The sequence below is a fragment of the Amblyomma americanum genome, chromosome 2, assembly GCF_052857255.1.
Source record: "Amblyomma americanum isolate KBUSLIRL-KWMA chromosome 2, ASM5285725v1, whole genome shotgun sequence".
NCBI lineage: Eukaryota > Metazoa > Arthropoda > Arachnida > Ixodida > Ixodidae > Amblyomma > Amblyomma americanum.
Genome location: NC_135498.1, coordinates 68,087,227 through 68,115,175, shown reverse-complemented (window position 1 = coordinate 68,115,175; position 27,949 = coordinate 68,087,227). Strand labels below are relative to the sequence as shown.

The window sequence follows — 27,949 nt, the reverse complement described above, 5'->3', positions numbered from 1 at the left end:
TCAAATGTGTAACAACTCACTTTCTGTCCAGATTGCATTCGATGACATTTTCCCATCGAATACAAAGCTGCGGCCCTTTCCTCTCCTTCAGGGTTTGTTGCAGGACCACCTAAGGTCCCTTCCCTTTCGTATTATTATTGCTAGCGGTGCCTCACAGGATCGCGAAAAGGCAGGTGTGGGAATTTTTTCCCCTTCACTGGGTTGGTCTTTTTCTCTCCGTCTTCCTGACTTCACTCCAATTTTTCTGACTGAATTATTAGCAGTAATCTTAGCCTTACGAAAATTAGAAACTACCGTTTCCCAGGTCATGGTTATGACGGACTCTCTCTCCATTTGTTCTTCATTATCCTCACCCACTGAGTCTCGGGCATTACGCCTCTTTAAGTTCCTGACCCCGCTCCATCTAAATTCGGTAAGATTGCTTTGGGTACCAAGGCACAAGGGCTTTCACTTAAATGAGGTTGCAGATTCCTTAGCAAGGGCCTCTCTCTGCGGCCCAATTGTTGCTGTCCTGCCAACGTGTGCACATACAGCTGCGGTGAGGTTTCGCAGCTACACAATATTTCAGGAGTTTGCTGCCTTAGCTCTTACAACATCTCCCGAATATCAGCATCTTCTGCAACCTTGGAGTAGCAAGGACTGGCGCTCGCGCAGACTAGAGATGTCTTTCACGCGTTTGCGTTGCCGGGTTCCTCTGCTAAATTTCTACCTTCACAGATCTGGCCTGGCGGCTTCCCCATTGTTCCCTTTTTGTGCCGAACCTGAGACAACAGATCACTTTCTGCTGTTGTGCCACCGCTTCCCTTTTTTGAGGAGGCGCCTATTACAAATTTCGTTTCATCAGTTGGGTCTATCTGAGGCCTCTTCGGTAGTTCTTCCCATTGGCGCTTCTTGGTTTGGACGAAGCGACAGAGTGTGCGCTCTGATGTGCAAAGTTTCCTTCAAGAAACGCAGCGACTCCCATTCTGAATTTTTTTTCTCTCTTACCGCTCTCAGTCAGTGCGAAATTGAAACATTACAGGCGTTGTATACGATTATACACATTAAGCCATTGTCCCGTCTTCGATCTCCAAGTTAACAGGACCCGTGTCTTTGCGTCTTCAAACCAGTCAGCCTATATTCTATTACTGCTCCTTTTCCCTTCAAAACGCTCCTGTTTCCAGCAATTAAACACCTGTGTCTTGGCCACTCCCGCGTAATGGGTATGTGCCATCTTTATTTGAGGCATACCAACCAAGCCTCACAAGCTCAGTATGAGGTAGCGATTTCTCTCATGCGGTGCAGAATCCCCAACTTAAATCTTTACATATGTAGATGCGGGATCAGTCCCACAAACCTTTGTGCGGCTTGTGAAGAAGTTGAAACATTGGAGCATTTCCGATTCTCTTGCCGGAGGTTAGCACATCAGAAGAGAGCACATCTAGAAATTCCCATTATAAATTTGGGACTCACTTTGTCGGCCCCGCTTCTCCTCTCCTTCGGTGCGAGCGCCAGAGGTTTTGCATTGCATCAAGTTTGCGAATACCTCCACAATTACATAGCAGCTACTGGAAGATTCCCTTGCTAAATGTATCCAAAGTTTCCGTATTTAAAAGATTTTAGGAATTTTCATGTATTCAATTCTCTGATAATCTCTCCCATTATTTTGTTTCTTTTCTTTCGTCTTTGATTATTCTGATATATCCCCCAAGGCACAGCCATAATGCCATTAGCTTGGCACCAGTTTACCTTCTTCGCTGGGCTCTCCTCACTGAACCGTGGTCAATCCCCCGTCGTTGGTATGTGCCATGTTACTAAGGCGACAACAACAACATCAATCCCAGGAAGGTTCCCGTGAGACTGAGAGGAGAATGGTGGCCATACCTTATCTACACGGAGTCTCCCATCGCCTAAAGAAAGTGGTGACCAGGTGTGGTGTGCAGGTGGCGTTCAACGCTGACCACAGAGTCGGCAGCGGTGTGCGCTGTGGTCAGGAAGTTGGACAGGTATCTGTTTAATACAGCACAGTGGTGTGTGACACATGCCAACAGATACGTTCCGTGCAAAAGAGGGGTTGAATACAGAGTACCGCTCCTATGTGGGAAGGTTCAGTACGGGCAGACGGAAAGGTGCCTGAACATCCGCCTAAGCGAACAATAGATGTTTCTAGAGGCCACGGCAGGCCGTCTTCGAATCTTGTTGTCCATTTCTGCCCAATCATGTTGTCCGAGACAGCCATCCGGTCTGTACGAAAGAATATCAAGGGAAAGAAAACGGCTATGTCGACCGATCCATAACCTAGGAGGAACTCTGCTCCGTAGTCGTAGCCACCACAAAGAACATGGCACCAGGCAGAGACAAGATCAGCAACGCCATTATCATCAACTTTGGCAATAAACAAACGCCAACATCATATTTGTTTATTTCTTTCCTCAAGATTATCATGTTGGGACGTCACTGATGGAGAGACATGTTGAGACATTACATCACAGAATATTTCAATGACCTATGGAAGACCGGAGCGGTACCCCAAGAGTGGAGGCACGCGGAAATCATCCCGAAACCAAAGCCCAGAAAACCACCGGGTCCCGAACATCTAAGGCAAATTTCCCTCACTTCCTTTCAGGACAAACTCTGAGAACGAAGAATCCAAGTAAGGCTACCTAGAACGAGATGATCTCCTTCCTCACACGATGTATGGGCTCTGCCCTCACTTCACTATGCAGGACGTGCTACTGCAGTTTAAGAAAGAGGTACCGATCCACGCCCCCAAACGTAGAGGGAACACCCTGGTGGTCGAATTCAAGCTGAGGGCCACACAAAATCACACTTCGCGGGGCTTCCAATACAATACGGCAGTCCCCAACGTACAAAACCCACCACAGGAGCAGTGGGAGGAGCTTTGTCAAGCTCAAACGAGGAAGACCAGCCACGCCTGGTGGACCAGGCGAGAGCTGCCACAGACCCCGTAAGGTACTTGGAATAGGGGCTTCACTCAATCGCCAAAAAAGACTTCGCTTGATTCATTAAACGTTTCAACGCCATAGCGTTAAAGGCCCCATTGTCAAGAAAATCAGGAGTCGGCGTTGTGAGTGAAAAATCACGGGTATGGCTCTGGTAGTGGTCGCCAGAGAGCAACCTAAAAGGCAGGTGGGCCACCTAGGTCACGTGACCTTGCGGCGTCATCACAAGTGCCCATTAGATAGCGAGCAAACTGCCCACCGTGGGAGGTGGCAATTAAATTAATGATTGGTCGCTAGGGAAGAGCAAACTGGGCCGCACAAGGACCACCGCCGGGAGCACGTGCCATCGCAGCGTATACTGGCGCATCGTTTAACCGCTGCACCACTGCGCCATTAGGGGTATGAGAACTCCCAGGTATCTATGAATGTAAAGTGGAGAATGACAATCAGCATATAAGAAAATAATCCCATTACGCTATCGCATCATACATGTAAGGCGGAGCCTAAGTGTCCCTTCCAATTTTGTTAGTGCCGTAGCAGGAGATGACTCGTTAGCGAAAAAGCCGTCCTGTTCGCGGGTGAAGACTCGGAGTAGCTCAGGTAAGCTCTGGTAAGATCGGAGGAGACTCCCGTCAGTTGCAGCCAATAGGGGGAGTGCGTTGCGCAAGCTGTAGCTTGCGCGGCGAAAAACGCGAAAATGTGGCAAACGCGGTTGCGTGCACATGCAAATGCCCCGTAGCGGGTATGTACCATCTTTTTTTCAGGTCAACAACAACAAATGCCAGAAAGAAGAGGCGAAGGATGAAGTCATCGGAGCAACGTGCAATCGGGAGGCGTGTTCAAATGGCTCCACAGACTGCCAAACAGAGGGAACGGCTACTCAAATCGCAACCAGCAGCTAGGCGGCTTATCGCAAGAGAAAGCCGCCGAGGAGCGACTGCAAGAACATTTGGGTGGAACTCGAACTTTGATGCTTATAAAACCTTAACAAAGATATGCAAAGTTAAACAAGGGTCAACATTCTAGAGCACTTAAGTCGCATTTAGCTTAGTCATGTTAATCGGTGTCAATTTTGTTTATTCCGACAGTTCGAAGGATCTCGTGCACAGTAGGTGTCCAACGATATATGAGACAGATACTGTGCCATTTCCTTTCCCCCAAAACCAATTATTATTATTATTATTATTATAAACATCGAGAACAGTGGCTGAGTGCTTCGAGACACTACGGTCGATTCTGCGGGCGAGGCGGTGGGCCTGCTGTCGGCACCACCTGGAGGGTGCATGGCCCGTGCTCCAGGTGTCCAGCTGACGGACCGGCTGCTGTGTGTTCAATACATAGACGAGCCTTATTTGGCAGATCACACTCGATTTTTTTGTCTCAAAAGCTCGGAGGAATTAGTACGCGTATACCGGATGTTTCGGCGAACAATGAAAAAAATTTTTAGAACAGGCTTTTCGAGAAAAAAAAAGAGAAACCTCTACAGCAAGAAACTCTCATCTGCGGCGGACGTCGGTAATTGGAAAAACGTCCTAATTAGCTAGTTATTAACTAAGATTTAAAATGTAACTTTTCAATTAACTTAGTTTGGCGGTTATTGCCAATGACGAATGCAGCCAAAGAGAAGGCACGGTGTATCAATTTTTAAAGCTAATAAAAAGTCATTTTCTCAAGCGCTGCAGCATGAGAAAAGTTCGTGTTTTTTTTTCCGCACCAAAACGAAACTAACCGTATTAGGAGCGCCGGAAGTCTAGCGTAAACGCAACGTCCGCTACTGACGTGCTGCAATGACTATACGGCGGCCAATTCGAAACTGACGTGCTATTTTCGCTGGCTAGCAAGCTTTGACGCTGAGCTTGTTGTTGCTGTTAGCCTTTCAAATGGTGGCACATACCCTCACTGGGGGATCAGCCAAGAATCGGGAGGCAGAGGTTGCTATTCACCTGCACTCAATAAAGGCAAAAGAAAAGCACGCGGCCGGTGGATTCTACCTCAAGAAGGACATGGACTGAAAAGGTAAGATTTTGGATGAAAAAAAAAGAAGAGATGGGGATAAAAAAGAATAATTAAGTCAAAATGTAATAATGCGTAGAAAAGAATATATTGTAACATTTAGCAAGGCAGTCGATGAGATTCTAGCAAGAAATTTTGAACGGCGGTACAAACAGATCTGTGGCTGAACCCAAGAGTGGTGGCGCCAAGTGATAGCAAGAGCGGGCTGCTCAAACTAAGGCCAGGATGCTGCAAGGGCTCCTCCAGCAATCTTCTTCTCAAAGAGGTGAAACAGCGACAATAGAGCTTAGACCGCGGCCGGAGTCATCTTATGCTTCCTCTCTCAGCGCATTCAGTTCTGAGAACCCTGATAGGCACTGCCATCGCGCTCTGCCTGTGCAGTGTCTGTGCAATTACCTCCCAAAGCAGGGTTGTTTTCTTTTCTTTCGCACCATGCTAGCTTCGTTAAGGAATAAAGCCAACACTTCTTTGACAGCGTGCAGATTTCTGTTAAGCGGTGCCGCTTTATTGACACGCATTGCGCGATTTCTGTTAAGCGTTTATTTATTATTCATAATATCGACTTGACAGCTAAAATTAACGAGCAGGACTCCGTGGCGGGAAACTTAATCGCATTGTAGCGTGGTATTGCTTCCTTATGCCTCAATTCTGTTCCCGCATGCGTAATCAGACGTGCCTTATTTGTTGTAAAAAGTGGTAGACCATGACTGGGAAATCTCGACCACCGGTGTTTAGGAGTTCCGAGAAGTAGAACAAACATGAATGCACAAAATTTGCACATTTCAATGTTTCAGCTGGTTGCAACCCGATTCGGGCACTCCTCCACGAAAGAAATATCATTTGGGACAATACAGAAAAAAGTTTTTTCAACACAACCTGCGGCAACTCTGAGGCAAATTAAGATACTACGCCCTTAAGAACGCCGTTTGTTTTTCTTTTTTCCAGTCAGTTTAGCGTTAATGAAGTAAGGACCAACATTACAGCCGTTATATATGCCGCACCAAACATGTGCCGACCATTTTACCTAGTGCTAAAGCTCACGTAGCCAGTGTGGGTTCTGGTAGCACCAGTAATGGGGGTTGTGCAAACTGACATTCGAATCCCTGCAAAATTGGGCATCGTCAGTCCAAACAACTCTGTAGAGAAATTCCGGGTCTTCGTCGCATTCAATCAGGCACGAATTGCAAAAATTGAGTGGTTTCTGAAAATCATTTCGTCTGAGCTGCTGGTGAAGACACACATGATATGGGTGGTGACTGTGTCTTGACAGTGACCTCCAAACAGAAGCCGGGCTCACTCCATATGCGCCGGTTGTTTCCCTGACGCTTGCTTCCGGCCAGACGCTGATGTGCGCCAGGACGTCGACGTCAAAATTATCGGTAGCACTGGCTGGTCCTTTCCCAGAACATCCATGGTCTGACCAAGCGGTCCTAAATCTATTAAATATCTATATAAATGAGGGACGAGTCGGTACACAACGCACGATGTTGGGCAGCTCTGCCTTAAATTTTTGCGAGCTCCCACAAACGATCACAACGTCCACCTTCTCGGCAACATAATATTGGAATTGCGCTGGCGCGGCCATTCTCCGATATTCACGCTGCAACATTGAAGTTTTTGTTGTTAACATTAGCGAGGCGACACTTCCGTACATTTAAGTAATTTGATACCCTGACACTGGAATGGCCATGTCGACAGCGCACCACCAAAACAAGCACTTCAATGGCATCAACGCTTTTCGTGCAACTGGCGCTACAAACCACAAGAACAACTGCCTAATGGACTACAACCAGTGCCGCTCAAGCTCTAGCCTTGCTTCGCGGACGAAACTTTTCCTTGATGCACTTTCTAACGCGCAGCGATTATGCACGAACAGTAGCTTAACCTGGTGAGTAAATGAACAAAGAAAAAGCATGGCCGGTTTGGAGCATGCGCTCCAAACCGGCCGTGTAAAAAACGAAACAAAACTGAACGCTTCGCTTACCAGGACTCTCAGAAACGACGGCTGCGTAGTTGACGATGACAAACCTTTTAGTGCGAAAAGCGCTACTGCACTAGCAAAGCTGGAAAACCCGGGGTATGTGTAAAGCTTCAACCTTTGACGGAGAGACATCGGCGAAGGCCTTGCGCAGCTGCTCCGTCAACGCGCGAATCCGCAAAATCGCAGGCCAGCAATGCGGAAATCATCCTTCTTCTATGGTCAACGAAGCCCTGTTGGTGAGCCGCATAATGTGACAACTACATATAATTTTCGCATCTGTATCACAGCATGATCGGATAGAAGCTTTGCACCGAAAAAGCCTAAGGAGAGTCCTTGGAGTACCGCAGGCAGCTGCGAATAATGAAGTTCATCATGAGTCTGTATCTAAACCACTAAGCCTTTTGTCTTTCACAAAGGTCATTGATGCAACTTCGTCACCTCGGAGAGACAGAAGCCGCGCGAGCTCTTTTACAGCGTCTTGAAAAGCAGTCTGAGTCCCTGTCTTACGTAGTACTTAACACTTTAAGTGTCTTAGGTCTTATTTTTCGGGGACGGGGGCTGCGATAAACCCGCCATGGTCATTTAAAAGTATTAACTGTACATTGACCCTTCTTCGCGTTCGCACTATAAGCTGAGTACACCTCTGGCGAAAAGTCCTTCGTTAGTACTCGAGCATATTGAAAGAGAATTTGACCACCATCTCCACAGTTTCACTGATGATTCCGCGGACAAAATAAGCAGAGCTAGCTCAGCAGCGTTCCATATTCCATCTTTGAATACGGCCTGGTCTGCCTGCCTTACTTGGATCTTTCCTCCAGTATACGGTTCAAACTGTTGCCATTGAGGCAGCCTTACGGAAGCTGAGGCCTTTTTCCGGCTCAACCTGTTGTCGTCCTGGCGGATTCAAAATCTGCTCTTCAAAGGTTAGAACATGGCTTGGCCTCTGTAAGGTTGACCTTTAGTTCTCTGCACATGGTGCAGCAACTGCTGAGCAGCGGCTTCTCTTCACTTTACTAGTAGGTTCCTTCGCACACAGCTGTCTGGGCAACGAGGTGGCGTACAGCCTCGCCCATGAAGACCTGCTGGCGGATCCGCAAAGAAAGGTCCCTCTAGATGAAACTCGAGTCTTCAAAGAAACTGCGCTCAACCATTTCAAACCCTTGCGGTGCCCACACAGTATACCATGTTGGACCAAGGGACTGAAGGGACCTCAAGCCACTCTGCTGCTTTGCCTTCGCACGGACTTGCTCGCACCCCAGCGAGCGTGGATGCTTAAGACGGATATGGCAACGTCATCGATGTATGTACGTCATGCGGTGTGGTTGGGGATCTAGGTCATTACCTTATGTGCTGCCCGGATTACAACGCGGAGATGTGTGCCCTACTCGCATCCCAGGAGCGGGCAGGAGTGCCGCACGGTTCAGTGTTCACTTCAGGATTTTATTTCCCCGCGCAGAAACAGGGCATGTATATAGGAAGCAGGCTCCCCGCCTTCTAAAATTCTTTCAGGACACTGATCTCAACTCAAAATGGAAACATCAACAATTTATGATTATTGTGGGCATTTGTGTATGTGACGGTGCAGTTGTGCTATAGGTCACAGATCTGTGCCAAAACTCTCGCAATTGATATTCTAAGTACCGCTACAATGGAGTAATTGTTGGCAGAATAATTGCAAAGCGAAACAATTCAACTAATCTACGGTATATTCAACTCTTAACCTACTTTCTGCCCTTTTTTCACAACGTTATATGTCCTATATATATATAAGCTCTCTCTTTTCGCGAAATTCAGTGTTTGAATTGTTCGGTGTGCGATATGTATAGCTGTGCAAAGTCTCTTCTGCTGAACTACTGTAATCTCTTTTCTTTGTCCTTTGCCATCGCAGCAGTTTTTATGTCATTCATCTCATGTAATCTTCATTCATATTATATGCCCGCTGCTGTTAAAACGACGGGGTTAGGGGGACAGTCAAGCTGCCGAAGGGTAGCTTTTGTCCCGCAGCCCTTTTATGTATGTACCTGCGCATACATGAAAATTAAAGATTTGATTTGATTTGTCTCATCCATGGGTTCTTCCATGTATTTTAGTCACATATGTAGACGTTAATACAAATATGTTAAACGACTTTTTTAGATGTCAGCCATAAATTCTATTTTTCTTTTCTTCCGGCCACCAAGACGCATCATTTTTATTCGAAATGCACCCTGGCCAATCCCCCTCCGTAGGTATCTGTCATGAAGCCTGAGGATATCATCATCATTTGCGGCCCCAGATTTCAGGTCGTTGCCCACAGTTTGCGCGTGCCGTATGTCAGTGTGATGAAGCAGTAGAAGAAGAGGAAGGAAGGAAGGAAGGAAGGAAAGAAGGAAGGAAGGAAGGAAGGAAGGAAGGAAGGAAGGAAGGAAGGAAGGAAGGAAGGAAGGAAGGAAGGAAGGAAGGAAGGAAGGAAGGAAGGAAGGAAGGAAGGAAGGAAGGAAGGAAGGAAGGAAGGAAGGAAGGAAGGAAGGAAGGAAGGCCTCAGACGTTGCTGGCACATACCCACTACGGGGGAGTGGCCAAGACACAGGCGGTTAATTACTGGATACACGAAAGTATTGACGGGAAAAGGAGTGGTAATAGTATGTAGTCTGATAGATTGGAAGAGGGAAGGAAAGGGGTCCAGTTAACTTGGAGATCAAAGACGGGACAATTGCTTTAAGTGCATAATAGTACACAATGCCTGTAATGTTGCAATGTCGTACTGACTGAGGGCGGGAAAAAGAAATTAGAATGGGAGTCGCTGCGTTTCTTGAAGAAAATTTTGCGCAGCAGAGCGCACACTCCTGTCGCTTCGTCCAAGCAAAGAAGCGCCAATGGAAAGAACAACCGCGGAAGACACAGGCAAGCCCAGTTGATGAAATGGAATTTGCAAAAGACGCTTCCTCAAATGAGAAAAGCGGCGGCAGAACAGCAGGAAGTGATCTATTGTCTCAGGTTCGGCACAAAAAGGGCACAGTGGGGAAGCTGCAAGGCCAGATCTGTGAAGGTAGAAATTTAGAAGGGGAACCCGGCAACGCAAGCGCGTGAAAGAGACCTCTGTCTGCGTGAGCGCCAGTCTTTGCTACTCCAAGGATGCAGAAGATGCTGATATTCGGGAGATGATGTAAGAGCCGAGGCAGCAAATTCCTGAAATATTGTGTAGCTGCGAAACCTCACCGCAGCTGTATATGCACACGATGGCAGGACAGCAACAATTAGGCCGCTGAGAGAGTCTCTTGCTAAGGAATCTGCAACCTCATTTAAGTGAAAGCCCATGTGACCGGGTACCCAAAGCAACCTTACCGAATTTAGATGGAGCGGAATCAGGAACTTAAAGAGGCGTAATGGCCGAGAGTCAGTGGGTGAGGATAAGGAAGAGCAAATGGACAGAGAGTCTGTCATAACCACGACCTGGGAAACGGTAGATTCTAATTTTCGTAAGGCTAAGATTACTGCTAGTAATTCAGCCAGAAAAATTGGAGTGATATCAGGAAGACAGAGAGAAAAAGACCAATCCAGTGAAGGCGAAAAAATTCCCACACCTGCCTTTTCGCGATCCTGCGAGGCATCGGTAGCAATAAGAACATGAGAGGGAAAGGACCTTAGGTGGTTCTGCAATAGGCCCTAAAGAAGCGGGAAGGGCTGCAGCTTTGCATTTGATGGGAAAATGTCATCTAATTCAATCTGGACAGATGAGGAGTTGTTATATATTTGACGGACATCTGTGAAATGAATATTTATGCGATCAAGGAGGGACTGCACGTAACATATCTGCGGGGTATGAAATCGAGACCAGGCAGCACTAAAAAAGGCGGAAGGTTGACTAAGAAATATTATACTGTAAGCGTGAAGAGGTGAGTCGCGCAATTTTAAAAATGTTTGAACTGTTAAAAGGCGAAACCTAGCTGATAACGAAGGCATTCGCGCCTCAAGGTGCAGAACAGCATTGGCGACATATTTTGGAAGCCCCAGACAAAGGCGCAACGCCTCACGCTCCAAAAGCACAAGAGGGCGAAGTTTATAGGCAGGAGCTCCTGAGAATAAAACACACCCGAACTCCAAAATTGGGCGGACGTACATTTTATAAATCATCAGAAGCGTATGCCTTCTCATGCCCGACCTAGCACTACAAAGCCTGCGCAGGATGCCAATGGCCCGAACTCCTTTTGCAGAAACTTGCTCAATGTGTGCCCGCCAGGAGAGAGTAGAGTCGTATATTACACCGAGATACTTCACCGTCTGAACTTGAGGTATTATGTTATTTCTATAGACCAGGCAGATATTTACTGGAACAGAAACTGGAAATACTAACAATGCGCATTTCTTCACATTAAGGGACAGATGAATTCTTCCCAGCCAGTTGTCAAGAACATTGAGGTAATTTTGCAGGGTTTGATAAAGAGTGTGAATGTCACCTGCTGATGCAAAAAAAATGCAATATCGTCGGCGTAAACATAAGTTTTCAGATTTTGAATGCATGGAATTGAGCTTAGAAAAATGTTAAAAAGAACAGGTGAGAGAACTGATCCTTGCGGAACACCTCTTGTCTGTGGAAATCTCCTTGAGGAAACACCATTTTGGCAGCAGTAAAATTCTCTATTTTCCAAAAAAAACAAATCCAGGCTACAAAATAGCTTGGGAAGTTGAGTTCCTGTAATCTTAGTAATAGAGTCGAGTGCTCCACGCTGTCGTATGCTTTACTGACATCCAAGGTGACAAGCGCAGCAAACTTTTTTCTATTGCGAGCTAATTTAATACGACTCTCAAGGTCAGTATGAGCACACCAAATTGAACAACCCGGCCTGAAACCAATTTGGCATGGATTCAATACAGCATTTTCTGAAATGAATGACATGACACGGCTAGAAGGACCCTTTCCACCAATTTCACAAGGTTCGATGTTAACGAAATAGGGCGTATATTGTCTAAAGTTAAGCCCTCCCCTTGCTTTTTAAGCAATGGAACTATTTCAGCAAGACGCCACTCATGCAAATTCACGATTGGTGCTACTTTTTTGTCATCATCTTCCATGGAAACTTCTTTGTTTCTTCAACTACACCTTGGCCAATCCCCCCGCGTGGGTATGTGCCATATACCTGGGGTGAAGAAGAAGAAGAAGCAAGCACCGCCGTTCTCGGACTGATCCGCCGTTCCGAACGCTTGAGACATGATCCCTGCCGTCAACGAAGGCAACAGCAAGAACAAAAAGAGGCGCGGCTCCCGAAGCAGTTCCACAGGGTCCAGCAGCAGCGGGTCCTCACGTGGCTGGGATTCCTCTGCCAAGTGTAAAGTCCCGCGCCGGCGTGTGGTCAAGCCCACCCATAAAGTTCCTGCAGCCGCTGCTCAAGGGCACACGCAACCAGACACAGCCGCCGCTACTGACTCCGACTTTGCGGACGCTCGTTCGAACGAACCTCCCGGAAGCAAGCGAGAGACGCCGAGCCTCAAAGGCGTACAGCCCGACACCATCGCAACCCTGCCGGACGGCTCCGCTAACCCTCTTCCATGCGAGGGCCGCGACGCTGTTTCGGAGACACTGCCTTCGGCGAAGAAAGCACCGAACACCAGCAGACTTCCATCATGGTGGAATCTGTCAGTCAGCAAGAAGCCCCAGCTGCCTTGGCAAAAGCACAGCGGCTCGAAACGGAGGCGATCATTAGGGCATGCTGACAGCGTTGAGAATTATTTGCATCATGCGCGGTCCGGGACTACAACGACCAAACAGCCGATGTCATCACCACATCCCGAGGACGTGTACCTGCCCAGAAGACGCAGATCCAGCATCCAGGGTGAGACTGGGCGGTCTGGCTCTGTTGCCAGTTTACCAAGAGGTCAACCGACGTCAACGACACATCCTGAGGAGAGGCGCCTGCCAGGCAAGCGCCGGTCCAGCATTGGGAGTGGGACTCTGAGGTCGGGCTCCGATACTAGCTTACCAGGGATTGACCAGACACCTCAGTCTAGCAAGCGCACAGCTTCAGACAGTAGTTTTACGGGGCCCACATCAAAGCAGCCGAACCGTGCCCAGGATCATAGACCGTCGATGCGGATGGATTCCAGACCACAACGTCGGCTGTCGCTATCTTCTCGGAGGTCGTCAACGACAGATGAACAGGGATCTCAGCGCCCACCGTCGCTGTCTTCTTTGAGGTCATCGACCAGGGAGGAGCTGGGGTCTCACCGCCAACGGTCTATGTCGTCCTTCATTCAAGGGCTTAAGACCTTCAGCAATGAACGCCACGGAGAGCGGCGCTCTAAGGTAACCGCTAGGAGCGCACTTGATTGTCTAGTGCATGCACGCGTTGCTTGCGGTATACATTCTAGTCGCGGGCTCACAGCGTTCGGACTCCATCTCCGAACAGTGCGCTCTTGAAGATCTGTTCACTGCACGAAAATAGCTACGAGACCTGCAATCGCATGCGACTTGTATCGGTTTCCCGTTCTCGTTGCGTTGTAGTAAGAGTGATACGTTACTACATATACGATATGTATCAGCCATCTGGGAGCCCCATCAAGACTATCTGAAGGCTAACCTCGAACGAGTTCAAAATCGCGCTGTTAGGTTCATTCATGCAGCATATTCATACGACATCAATGTATCGTCTTTGAAAGCTGCAATTAGCTTGTTACTTTTTCCCACCGCAGGCGCATTGCTAGCCTCTGCCTTTTTCACAAATTCTTCAACAGTTCATTGCACAAAGCACTCTACATCGTACGTCACATGCACATATCTTAGTGTACTGGTCATTCGCTTCAAGTTGTGCGTCCATGCTCCCGTGCTACATTCTCAGCCTCGTTTCTTCTCCAGAACCATCTGACTGGAACGGCCTTCCCCACCAAGTCGCAACCATCACACCTGTCCATTAAGATTTTACCAAGGAATAACGCAGCTGATGTTCGATTGAACCGCATGATATATCCGTAGCCCCACCCATTATGTAACACCCCTGAATAGTGGTCTCTAAGGAAAACAAACTGAACTGAACTGAGAAGAACTTAACGTGACAAATCTGCTCAACCTTCGGTTCTACCAGAACGTTTTCAAAGCTATATCACAAAACGACAACAGTCTTGGAACAGTTTGTAGCAGGCACGATCGCATACGTTTGGCGCGTCGGTCCTTACCGTGACGGCGGCAAAATACCCGCCAGGTATGGACTTTAGCAACCACTGCTCTCTGGTTCCGCTTAGTTGCTTCCCTTGCATGGCTTCGTAGGAACTCGTCGTTTGTAATTATTCGCAGAAAATCTCTTATATTCATTGCATGGCTTCGTGGGAACTCATCGTTTGTAATTATTCGCCGAAAATCTCTTATATTCATTGTCGTCTGGTAGGCTTTGCGTATTCATGGTGGCCCTCGTTTTTCCCTGCCAAAGTACGAAACATATTTGGTGCTTACTAAACGTTGCAATGTTTTGGAACAGCGGTTTCGCTATGGAGCACGGCGTATTTTTCTGTCCCCTTTCTTTCGGTTTATTGCTGAATCTTGAATGTTGTGCTATACTTCGTCTATAGAGGAGTTTTCTGCGGAAGAGTTTTCAGTGAACATCTCAATGCGGAAAGCCATTCGTGCTCTAGAGCATATTAACGGGTATTTAGTCAGGCTCAAGACCAGGGGTGTGCGAATTTTCGGTAATTTCGAATACCGAATCAAATATCTTCCTATTCGATTATGCGAACAAATCAAATAGTGCATGTTCAAAATTATTCGAAATGAATCGAATATGTCCTCGAGTTCTTCGAATATTTTTTCGAATAACTGACGCGAAGTTCGAATAAGGCCAGTCGTACTCTTCTTCCACGACTATACCAAAAACAGGGACCATACACGTCGCATATCATGCTGCCGAGATCGATACGAGCGGGATGGAGGGTTCAGCGCCGCGGTGCGGCCCATTTGCGTGGCGGTGTTCATAACCCTCATGCATGGCCTCAGAGATTGGAAGTCGCAGAAGGGCCCAGGCAGGTTCAGGAAAGCCTGTCTTTCTGCCGGACCTCGAAGGTCATGCCTAATACATATCGCTCTCGCCCGTCTCATGCGCCGATATGTGACGGTAGTTTATCTTCCGTCATCAACAGCAGAATGTACTTTTCCTATGCACATGACATGCCAATGATAAAGTTAATACATTGACTTTGTGCTGCGACCCCCAAACAGAGGTCAGTGTTGCGTCTTTTAACAGATATAGCTATAACTGCAAAAGCAGCGCTTCGCTGTTTCTCACGATTGCTTTGAATACTCGTTTTTTAGAACTGTCACGCACCCCTGACCAAAACAACCACCGGCGCCGGAAGTAATTCTGGATTTTGTCACCTACACTGTCTTTTTAAGACTAGAAAAGACATTTTGGCGCGAACATTGCTAACTCGGGTTGGATTTCGTGGCAATGCCCATGCACCTGGAGTCATGCAACGCCAGGGGCCCCATCCTAGCACAAACTTTCAAGGGCGTACCGATGGCTCGCTGTTGCGACTGAAATTTCGGTGCAATTACTCGCAATACATAACCGTTAACAGCTGCTGCTGCGCAGTACACTGGAACGAAGGACAGCGTCATTGAGATTTTGCCCTGGCCGTTGCATATGTACAAAAATGTAAATGTTCTTGAACGACAAGCATTCATCAAAAAATTTGTCCCCTACTTGCTAATTTCATGGCCTTTACGTTTTTCATATCAGCGGCATGAACTGCTTTAATGGTTCCAGACCTATATAGTTCTAGACTTCGTGTGAGACTTTCTTTACTTATTCAATACGTAAAAACATGGAAGCATTGGTATCAGTTATGTCTGCCACGAGTGAACGATAAGGGGATAGTTGGTATGACATGATTACAAGACATAAAACTGAGCAGGGGACAAGACACAGAAGAGAAGCAAACAGGAAGAGCTCGTCCTGCTTGCTTCTCTCCTGTGTCTTGTCCCCTGCTCAGTTTTATGTCTTGTGATCATGTCTGCCACGATTTTTAAGACATACGAATACATACTTGTCTACACAGTGCGTAGCGTTATCCAATACACAATGGCATTGTGAATGGCAATGGCAATGCAGTTATTATTGTTGCGTTTTATCCTTCCACAAATTCTACGAGGAGGCCGCGCTGCAACATGAGCCCCCCCCCCCCCCCCCCCCCCCGAACAAAATTTCTGGCTACGCCACTGGCGAGTACCCAGCACAAAGGGCCCAAAATCATCTAAGCTGAAGTTCTAGGCAGGAGCAAGTATACACTCCCACGTGAATTGCCGGAGGCTTTTTTTTTCAGAACAGTAGGCTCCGATTGCATCAGTGACACATCGGTATCTCTTTTCAGTGGCGAAATGCGCCTACTAGGTTCGATTATAGGTAGAGGTTGTATCAAAAGAATATATCAGGTGCTTTCCGGCTTGTAAAAGTGTTTGAGGTGTTTTTCCATCATTCCACTCTTGGCGCACGTGCACAAAGTTCTCTTCGTTGTTTCTTCACAAAATATGTCTAGATGGAGTACAGAGCCCGTCTTGTCTGTTGTCTACCTGTGTGTTCGTTGTCCTGGTTTATGGCGGTTGGTCTGGTTCAACGTCCCAAAGCAACTCGGGCTATGAGGGACGCCGTAGTAAAGGGCTCCGGAAATTTGCACCATATGGGGTTTTTAACGTGCACTGCCACCGCACAGTACACGAGCCTCTCGCATTTCGCCTCCATCGAAATGCGACCACCGCTTCGGAGATAAAAGCCCCGTCTTTGGGCCAGCAGCCGCGCGCCATAACCACTGACGTGGAGGCTTATTCATCCTTTAGCACCAACTAGCCCCGCAACTGGTTTTATTTAGCGTCCTCAAATTCAATTGAAATAACTGGAGCCCATCTTCATCCGATACCTCAACCGTGAAGCGTCCTCGCTCCTCATCCGTGAAGCGTCCTCATCCTCGCTGAAGATTCACCAAATCACCGTCCGTTCTGTCCGTATGTTGCTTTATAAATAGTGAACAGATAATCATCCACGTATTTAAACACGCGTTGCGTCAAACCATCAGAACAGGCTTCCACAGCGCGGCCAACACACTGCGAAAAATACAGCTCAGTGCCAAGGCGACACTTGATTTTACGCAGATTCCGGCGCTTTGCACAAGCAACTGCCCTGACACCATGAACTGCAATGTGCGGGGACAAATTCCGCTAAGATGCGCCAGGTTCAACCGTTTCTTTTTTCCTCGTAATGGTGGAATACTGGAAAAGACACAAACCACACGGTTCTGCATTATAAACATGCGTCAATTATAGCCAATTCTGCCTTTATGCAGTTAATTTCTAACACATACTTGTGGCTCTTCATTGTGTATCAGTACGTGTGGCGTATTCCTCCTTCCCTATTGAAAAATGTGTACAGGTTTGAATAGTTCGACAAATAGGATTATGGCACAATTCGTTCAACATTATAGGATGAAGCTTCCAAAGCGATTCAGCCTTTGAGAGAATCCTTAGTGGAGGGCTCCGTATAACCTCGATTACCCGTGGTTAATTACCGTGCACTTAGATAACACAGTGCATGCAAGTCGTGGGTTCGAACCCGCCCGCTACGGTAGCACTTTGATGGAGGAAAAATGTGAAAGGTCCGTGTACTGCGCGTTGTTAGTGCTCGTTAAGAGCCCCAGGTGGTCGAAATTATCCGGAGCCCTCCACTACGGCGTCCCTCATAGACTGAGCCGCTTTGGGACGTCCATCCTATAAAGCCAAACCAAATGTGCCATAATCCTATTTGCTGACCCATTCAAACCTATATGCATTTTTCAGTAGGGTTTTGTGTCTCTCTACCAGTTTGCGTTGTTTTTCACCATTATGAATCTGCACCAACCAGACCAAACTTCTGATTTGCTTTTTCTACTTCCGTCCTCGGTGCATCAGCTGGCACCATTTCTGGCGCCCGCTGCAGCTATGGGACAAAGTTAATGGTCTCCTATAGTTTCGTGGGGCGCGCGCCAGCAGTTTTAGATTTCATTTATTCCCCCTTTTTGTGCGTGCGTGCGTGTGCGTGTGTTCTTTGGGCTACTTTTCCAGTTTATGCCTGTACAAAAAGCCCGCCTTTGCAGAAATGAAGTTTCAGTTTGCAGCGCACTCACATCTTCTATCTTGACTGTGCTTGTAAGTCGCGCTTCGGTTTCGCGAGACGTTTATTATGCCCGCGTGGTCCGGGATTAGTGCTACTATAACGTGAAACGCACATTGCACAGTGGCAGTCTGTATAATGGTTTGCCTTCAACCATGTCAAAACTTGAGGGCGCCATGTTTAGTTTCGAAAATGCAGATTCATGCGCTGCGTAGAGGCATTCTCACAATCTAGAGGTCCTATCTGGCATTCTTGGACCATATCCAACATTCCCGCACAAAAATATTGAAAATTGTAAAACACCGTTATGGAAATATTGAAGGTAATGTTCTATTCTTCTGATATGTAGCAGAATCTATCTGTTAAAGCGTTTCCATCGATCGCATCGAACAGTTAAGACTACCATATATAGAAAACCAATGGGGAACGCTTTTGACGATAGCAGAAACGTGAATAGAAAAAAAAATACAGGACTGCCGTCGGGCGATCTGCGGATATATTGATTGTTATAGTGAAATCTTACATTATATGAAAATATTGCGTTTATAAACGGTTTCCTGCTCATAAATGTTTTTGTCCAGAATTTTTGTGTATGTGGTATAGGAAAATACGCTACAATCGTGCACTTAGTAGACGGTTTTAGCATACCGGAGACGTACTACCGGAGAAGTATACCAGTTTACCGGACACCTCTTGCGCATGCGCAATGGCATTGTTGGGGTGAGGGGCAGCCACTGCGCGCACGCAAGGGGGGTCCGGTAAACCGGTATACGTCTCCGGTATGCTAAAAACGTCTAATGTCAAGGATTTCCCCTAGGTATGATCAGCTGTTTTTTTCCTCGCAGGGACCACCTACTCTTGGCGTCGTGTTCCCGGCCGCTGGAGTACGGTTCAGGAAGCGGAATATTGTCATTTTGGCTTTGTGCGCGGCGGCAGTGACAGTCGTGATCGTTGCTGCTGTGATCGCGCTGAAGAGATCCAGTGAGCCAGTGCCTCCGAAGCGTTTCTGCAAAACGAAAGACTGTTTCGGTCATGCCTGGCTGCTTACCGCCAAGCTGAATCACAGTCTCGACCCATGCCGAAACTTCAGCGCTTACGTTTGCTCCGCCTGGTCTCCCCCCGAGCGATACCTGGAGCATTCCAACTCGGCCATGGACGACGTGCGTAAGTCCTGGTTCCGGCCTTTCCATGCCATGCTGACTGATGGCTCGCGGACTATCAGCGCCGGACGCAAACCTCTCGCCATGTACGCCTCTTGCATGGGCGAGCCCTCGCAGTACGGCTCTAATGTGGGCATATTCTGGAAGTTCCTCAATGAATGCCGGCTGTCCTGGCCAGGTGAACAGGAGCTAGGAGACACCAGAGCCCTCGACGTACTGCTGACGTTGGCGTTCAAGTGGCACGTTCCCCTCTTGTTTCAAGTGAGAGTAGTGCGTATGCCGTCCATGTTGAAGTGGCGCTTTACCATTGATCCCGGTTCGCTCATACCACTCATGTTCCAACACCACGTCACGATTAAAGAGGCCGGAGGGTACATCAAGTACTGGTCCGCATTTTACGCTATCCTTAGTGGCGAACAGACCGAGGTAAACAAGACGCTCATCGACGCAGCAATGGCAATGGAAGGGGATGTATTCAAAAAGCTCCTGACCGCAATGCAGCCTCCGGTTGTCCAGCCAGTGCTGGTGCCAATCACGCAGATAGGATCCTATACTCCACCGCTGGCCTCCGACCAGTGGCTTAGAGCTTTTAGGCAAACTCAGCTCGAGCCCGCGGTGAGGCCCAGCGACGAAGTCCTGCTTGGCGACGTGCCCTTCTTCGCGGTCTTCGCAAGCGTGCTTGCTTCGTACACGGACAAACAGCTTCTGGCCCTGATCGCCTGGTCATTCGTGCAGCTGTTTGCACCGGCGGTGGACTTCCGGCTTCTGGAAAACCGGTACGGCCTGGGCGTCGCGTTGTACCGGCCGTACTTCTGCGAGCGATTCGTCGAGACCGCCTACCGTCTTCTTGTGACGGCGCTGAGCTCTGTGTCGCGCTTCTCGCGAGAAGAACGCACATTCATCAAGACAGGCTTCGAAAGCCTGGTCCTGGCCGCTGCAGACATGCTCGAAGAGGCAACCTGGCTGGACGACGAGAGCCGGTCGCTCGCCATTCAGAAGGTCTCCACCACGCGCCTGTTTCTGTGGCCCCCCGAGCAATTCCTGAAAAGCAGCGAGCTGGAGCGCCTGTACGAGGACTTTCCCACCGAAGAGGCGTCGTTCGGCGAGTACTGGGTCAAGGCGAGTCGCAGCGCAGCGACCGCGTACCGCCCGCGGGAAGACATCGACCTCTTGGGCTACCCGGTGAACTACGCGCTGCCGTACTTCCTCTACGACGCCGCGACTGCCTCCGTGAAGGTGGCTGCGGGTGCTGTGACCACCCCACTCTACTACTCCAAAGGCACAAGGGCCATGTTCTACGGAGGACTGGGATTCTACATGGCCCTGCAGCTGGTCGCGTCCATGGATAGCCAGGGGCTGAGGTGGCACCCCAAAGGCTCGTTCGGAGATATCTTTTTTTCCAAGTAAGCAAAAAATCCCCCCCCCCCTTTTTTTTTGGGCAGCCTTCGCATCCAGGTGAATCTTGAGCCTCTTGCGTCAATGCATACGAAACCAAAGTGCTGAACTGGGCTAGCTGTAACATACTTATCAGGAGGAAGCAGTGCAAGAACAATAGGGCAGAAGGATGGAAACATTCGTGTCTCTTTGCTCTTGTCCTGCTGGTCGTTGCACTGCGCCTTTAAAAGATGGCGTACCAAAGTGCTTCGAAAACTAGTTATTGAAAGCATTTTTAATAAGCTGGAACACCTTAACCCTGCAATTCCCAAACTGTAAAGGAATCAGAGAAAAATCATAAGCTCCACATTCTGCTAGCTAATGTACCTACTGTTAAAAGCCATTATCAAAAATTCGTTCGCAGTGCTAAATTTGAGAAATCTGAAAGTGAATTCGAAGCAATGGGCCTTTGTTCCATTTGTGCAGCTAGGCCAATTTATGTGAAAGACAACTCGAAGGCCTATAGAGTCAGGAAGCAACTCTTCCTATTTTTTCCGCAAATGTTGTCGCAAACAAGACGAGTAGCTGAACACTGGCTGGAGGTTGCATGTTTGTGCCCCTTTCTCCTCACAGTGATGTCAGAATATTTTGATCGGAAAGAGCAGGCTACTCAGAACATATAGGCATTAACCTTTGCATGCAAGCCAGTACTCAGCGTGCAAACAATATGTCTCGAATTCGTGACACTGGGCGTTAATAGGTTATAAAGAATCGGCTACTATCACATGAATCGCATGTGACTTTTGATTTCAGGCTCCGAGCGCAGAATTCGTGCAAGAAAACGGATGCTGCTTTTGACCTAAACTATTTCTCTCGTTCAAAACAAAAGGCTTGCGATTGCTGCCTTTTACATGAATATCCCGTTCGCTGACGTTGCAAGTTTTGTTAGCTGCCAGGTTACACTGGTACCTATACACTCGAACTTGTGCCTTTTTGCTGACATGAAGATAATTGCGCTGTAGTGAATGTACAGGGCCAGACACCAGTAAAGGGAGCACGCTGTTCTGTTCTAAGTGGAATCACGCCTTCCATATCGGACGTGAAGAAACATTTGTCCATGAGAAACCGCAAATGTCCACTAGCAGCCTGCACATACCTCAGCTGCCAGTTGCAATTAGGCAATGGGTGAAAAATGTTTGTGTACGCTCAGCGGACATAAGCTTACTAGCTGCATGAACGCACCATATAATGAACCACCATGATCTAGGTCTTAGCTGTGCACCTCCATTACGTCGAATCCACTTAGCGGCGCCTTTTCCATCGTGTCGTGATCCTCAGCGGTGGCTCAGTAGCTTGGTGCTCAGCTACTGAGCAAAATGTCTCGAAACCGAATCTCTGCCGCGTTGGCAGCATTCCTATTGAGGTCAGAGTGCTGAGATCTCTGTGTGCTGTGCGATAATCTGATGAAAATAATCCCATACATTACAACGTTCCATATAGTCCACGTGCACGTTTCGGCCATTAGGCCCCGCATACCCAAATACACATTTGCCACTTCGTCTACTATAGTAATTCCTTTGCTGTCCATCTCGCATCCATGCTTCTGTTCTTGCCTGTTGTGTCCAACTGCGTTTGACTGTGCCATTCGCAGCACCTCAGCGAAGGCATTCGAGGCCAGGGACGGCTGCCGTGAGGTCCAGTTGCAGAACGCCGGCAACAGCAACGACGAGACCGGAACTGAAAGCAAGCGAAGGAGCAGCATATTTCCGGAAGTTCCCGCTTTGGAAGTGGCTCACAGGGCTTACCACCACGCAGTGCGCGGCGATGATGCACCGCAGGGCATCGCGGGCAATCTCAGCGGAGAGCAGGTGTTCTTCATGACCCTGTGCTACATGACGTGCACGCTGCCCGGAGCCGTTGGGCCACACACTGTGGACTGCAACAAGGTGGTGCGCAACTCTGCTGCCTTCGCAGAAGCCTTCAGCTGTCCCACGGGCTCCCCAATGAACCCCGAGAAGAAGTGCTCCTTCTTCGCCTGATCCTGCCAGCAGAGCGACATCAACCATGCGGACATGGTTTATACGTATATCTTTATTTGCGGCCTTTTTTAGTCAACGCCAATTAAGCTTTTCTCTACCTTTGCTGCTAGTTGTGAACTATTTAGAATTATCTGCGTATTTTCAATCAATTCATGCAATTTTTAATCCCTCCCTACAGCAACCCACTTTTAATAAGTGCTGGTCCTTTAACTAATATTTCTTGCATACATTTCCAACGCTACGCGTGCACAGAAGCTGACGTATGAAATAAGTGATGATGTCTTACAAGCACTACTCGGTCATCATAACCACCATGTGCATCATAAGGACCAGAAAACAGTGACTAGAGATTATTCCATCGCCACTGGCTGTCTTGACGTGATGGCGCCCATGTGACACTACTCATGCTGTGAATGTGTACTAGATTTCGGACTTCCCACAATTTGTTTTACACCTCTGTATTATATTTTCCCGTGTGTACAAACAAGCTCCCTGCTTTCATTGTTACTAGTCAGAGCGTAAAAGAGAATATAAATTTTTTAAAGCTTTGAATTCGTCTTTACTAAAATAAAAGTACTAGGCTTTGAAAAATTACATTGCCAATAGCAGCCGTTACACCATTCCGTCACAATGGTTGGCCCGACTGTGTCGCCTCCCCTTTATCGGCCAATTTCACCACAACAAACATTGCAAGACCACATTCGGCTGGCGACCACTTGAACGAAATCCGCCTTCAACAAACGGTTGCCACTATCTGCGACCGAAGGACCGCACTTTATCCTCCGCTAAAATCGGTAGGGCACCCCAGGTATCCTTGCCAGTGTGACGCGGTGGAGCGAAGCCAGAGGAGGTTGCTACACGATGGAGGCTGCATCGCACAAACTGCAAACGACATGAGACGAGCGCGCAGTTTCGGTGCATTGGAAGAATGAAACCACGCGGATGGTAGCAAAGAGAATGCTCAGCGACGCCGAAGCAGTAAGAAAAAAAAAATGGTGGGGTTTTAGCACAGTTATATTAGGACATGCACAATCACTTGAGGCAACACTGTCTTGAGGGAAACTGCATGCAAGATCTTATCGTCAGCCGCTATCAGCAACCATGCGCAAAGAGCAGCTGCGCAAGACCTGCGGTGCTGGCACTCCGTCAAAGGTCGAGGCTTCACACATACCCCTGGTTTTTCAGCTTTGCTACTGAAGTAGTGCTTTTTGCACTAAAACAGGAGAAGGGGGGGAGAAAGCATCAGCTACGCGTCCATCAGCATCCGAAACGTCGGTTGGCCGATTGATGCTGGCTGGTCACGCAATAGTCACTGCGGACTCCCGCGAAATCAAAAAAGTGAAACCGAAACTAGGTGGTTGAACTATACTTGGACAGGGCCATCCATTCGTCGTCATGACTGCTGTTGCATGCCGTTGTCAGAGATGCGCGAGCAGCGAGCGAATCTGCAGTATGGAATTCAGGTTTTGAGTGGGGCTATTTCGACGATCTATTGCCACGCCGGTCACACTGTAAAGCGGCCTCCCTTTAGGAGCCCGTTCGAATTAACCGGTGCGAGACCTGTAGAGTGCAAGACTTGTAGCGTCTGATTTAAAGGGACACTGAGGAGAACCCTATCAAATTTTTTTTGTAAGCAAAATCTGATAGTTCAGCATTTCATGGCTTTGTTGCCGCTTGTCCGGGAGCGAAAGATGCATTTATTTCAAAGAAATTTGGATTCGAAGTTGAAAAAGTTTTTCCCGCCGCTCCGATTCAAACTCGAGAACTCTTATGACGACACGGAGAACTCTTATGATGTCACAGGACGGAGTGACGTGAAACGTGACGTAAACGGAGACTCCGTGATTTCTGGCGGCTAGCGGTGCGGTCTAGCAGCTGCCGAAATGAAAGCTACCGCCGCCGCACGTTGAAGGCATCTATCGGGGGTCGCTACCGTCGCTCTGTTTACGTTTGCACCGGCATCTTGCCAGCGTTGCGATGGATCCCGTTCCCGAACCCGACGACGTAGTTCTCGCAAAATTTCCGGCCTGCATTTCAGCGACCTCAGCCCCACAGAGCGTGCGATGCTTTTGAGGGAGCACGGTTAGGTTAGGCGCCGGCAGGTCGTTTCCCCCCTTCCTCAGTGAGCAGCCGTTGCAAACTAAATATCATAACCCCAGTGCGGGGAGTCGCGAGGCGCCAGGACAAGGTCGGCGCGTTGCGCCAATCGGAGGCTGGCCGGGGCTTTGGGGCCGACGCATTGTGATTCCTTGAATGGCGCGGTTGCACGAGGTAGCAGGCGGCATCGAGCTCGTCTCCCACGGTTGCAAGGATGAAGTAATTTATTTATTTTATTGCCACAAAAAACGGATAGGTGCTCAAGGGCGGTCGCATTTAAAGTGGGCGCCTTAAAACTAAAGCCGACGCACGACGCTTCAACGGCTTTCGCTAGATCCAACGGGTCCACTGGATCGGGCTCTCTCGCCCACTTGCATGTACTACCTGCAGATGTGTACCGTGAATGGATTAAAATAGCCGAGCTCGAAACGAACAGTTCCGCCCAACTGCCGCAGCTACTGAATGTAACGCGCACCTCGCCGCGGAGCTAAATCAGTCTGGCCGGGCCGGCGGCGGCTGGCGCACTCGGCGCAAAATATATACATGCTCCAATCTCCCCGCCCGTGCAGTCAGAGTGCGCCGAAGCCGCCCAACGCATCGGCGGTCAAGCCAGTAGAGGGTCTCGCTTTAACCGACGTGACTTCGCCGTGCAGCGTGCGCGCGCGCCTCGCCGCAGCATAAACGCGCCTTAACAGAGCCTGCGCTTAACCTCTAACCAACGTATTCAGCGGCGGCATCCATGGAAGCCACTGAAACCCCCCGCCCACTCAGAAAATAAAAGAAGCCCGCTGCCGAGGTTCGGAATCGAACCAGGGCCTTCGGCGTTTGAGGCGGGAACGCTACCGCTCCGCCACGACGGCTCAAGTTACAGCCGTCAATAAAGGCGCATCTAGTGAATGCACTCTTCTGATGCAGAAATCTCCGCGCTTTCGCTAGGTATATCCTGGCCTAACAGAGCTAGGCCATCAGCAATTTTTCTGAACTGCCTTGTACCTTGTCTCCCGTCCCTAATAAACGATTTCCGTTAAGTAGTTTGAAGTTGACTGGCACAGCCGGGAATGTTTCGCCGGGCAAGCGTGCGAATACACAAGTGCTGCCTTGTACGATCACCGACCATCGTACCATCATAGCTTTTCATCGACCGTGGCGATCATCTGACAAGCCCTCCTTCAAAGGTTAACTAGCACTTGAAGCGGCGCTTGGAGTTGTTCTGTTGTTCGGCGCTTGTAAATCGAGGCGCATCAAAAACAAAACCACGGGGCACGCAAAGCTCATAGACGCGAAGTGCCTAACAAATCGAAACTCTCCTGGCCGCCTGTGGCGCCGCCAAGCATCGGTTTTCTTTGCTTCCAACATTCAGGTTGACTTTTGTCTGCCTTTGTGCGATAAAAGTGCACTATCGGTTTTAAAACAAAGCTTATTTCAATACTGAACCGTGCAATCTTCTTTTGACAGCCTCAGAGATCCGCGCCCCATGTAGGAAGGACAATTCCTCCAAGGTGGCGTCTCTTGTCCTACGACGTCACCACGCTTGTACTTGCGAGTTTGGCCTGTGGCGGCGATACCTGTATTTTGGTTCTTACTATTTTCTACCTTACAAGAGGTTTGTTTTCAGTAAGAGCGGCGTTTTTGTGATCAGGAGCTGGTATTCTATCGATACAAGCCAACTTCAATTTCTCCTCAGTGTCCCTTTAAAGAGCGTGTGGCCGCCCGTTCGAATTAACCGGTGCGAGACCTGTACAGTGCAAGACTTGTAGCGTCTGATTTAAAGAGCGTGTGGCCAGGACTGAGCTGGCAGTTCGAATTACTATCCAGATTTCCAAATTAACGGGGGGTCAAAGTAACGAGCTTGCTGCTGTTCAGATCCGTTGTCACTGTAGATGGTTTATGTGCGCATGTGCAAGTGGCACATTTTTTCTCAGTGCAGCAAGTAATTTTCAGGCCCGCCGTGGGGCGAGCAGACCAGCTTCGCTGGCCACTACACGAGAGCACTATGCTATCGCCGCAGGTAAAACAAGTAAGAGGTACCATAGTAAACAGGACTTACACACAAAAAAGTGCATTTTGTTTTTGATTAGAGCGACGGCTCAGTGGCAGTGGCTGAATGTGACAGACTTGAAAACTGAATCGCTTGCAAAAACACCCTCACATTCCCATAAAAAGCTATCTTCCGGTGAGCCCGTCACTTGAACCAACACGAGGCAGCCTAACTAGAGTACTAAAAGGGGATAACCCCGATGTGATTAAAATTCCACGTTTGCAAATATGCATATCGTTCAACAAGATGCAACAGATTTTTTTACATAGGCTATCGGCATGTCTACTGGAACCATATACGACCACTGAAGCTTTTATAGTAACATGCTCTATTACTTTGATGCAGAACTTTGCCCCTAAACCACCATAGTTTACAACTACTAGCAGGGCACAATGGCCGATTCTTGTGCTACATTCACTCAATGACAGCTGCCAAAGAAAACAATGAGGCAGCGGCATGGATGTACGGTCATGGACAAAAGTTTTAGGATGCAGATTCAGGAAAAAAAATTTATTCCTGCACTGCCTCGCTAGCCAGACAGATGGTATTCTTCTAGCAGATGAAGACCGCCTTTCTCATCACTCTTCTATGCAGTTCTTTCACCTGCTGTGCGTAATAGCTCCGTAATAACTTTTTTCCGCGAATACGAATCCTGCAAACTTTTGTCCATGACTGTACATCTGTATTGTTGATACTACTGCATATAGAATCTCGGTGATACGAGCCCGGTTGATACTAATTCGCGAAATTCTCCGGCCAGAGTGCATTGTGTACGATGTGCGGAATTTCGGATGTTCCGAACTCTCTCCCTCGCCTCTATGGATGATACGAATGCGCGAGCCGCGACCGCACCCTCGAGCACTAAGCGCTGCCCGCACATCACCGACGTCGCGATTGTTAATCATGCGGTAAACATCGCGTGCAGTGAGCGGCGGTGCGCGGCCCACACATCGCCGACGTTGCGACCGCTAATCGCGGTACGCGCCGCTCGCAGTGAGCGGCGGTGCGCGGCCCGCACATCGCCAAAGTCGCGATCGCTAATCGTACGGTACGCACCGCGAGTAGTGAGCTGTGGCCGCAGAGCAGCGAATAAATCTCGTCAGCCATAAACAGATCTGCGTGAATGCATTTTTCATGCTTCTGCATATGAATAGTTTTTTTTTTGGATGATAGAAAATTTCTGATGATACGAATTTTTTCGCGACC

At 48.4% G+C, this 27,949-nt stretch overlaps 1 protein-coding gene across 1 annotated transcript; it reads left to right on the top strand.

The window, feature by feature from the left end:
- The first annotated feature begins 12,147 nt into the window (after positions 1–12,147).
- LOC144121370 (endothelin-converting enzyme 1-like) lies at positions 12,148–25,855 on the top strand. The gene is made up of 3 exons (XM_077654559.1): positions 12,148–13,216; positions 18,881–20,598; positions 22,221–25,855. Exons 1-3 carry the CDS (start codon positions 12,686–12,688, stop codon positions 22,606–22,608), a joined length of 2,637 nt encoding a protein of 878 aa, XP_077510685.1. The 5' UTR covers positions 12,148–12,685; the 3' UTR covers positions 22,609–25,855.
- Positions 25,856–27,949: the final 2,094 nt, after the last annotated feature.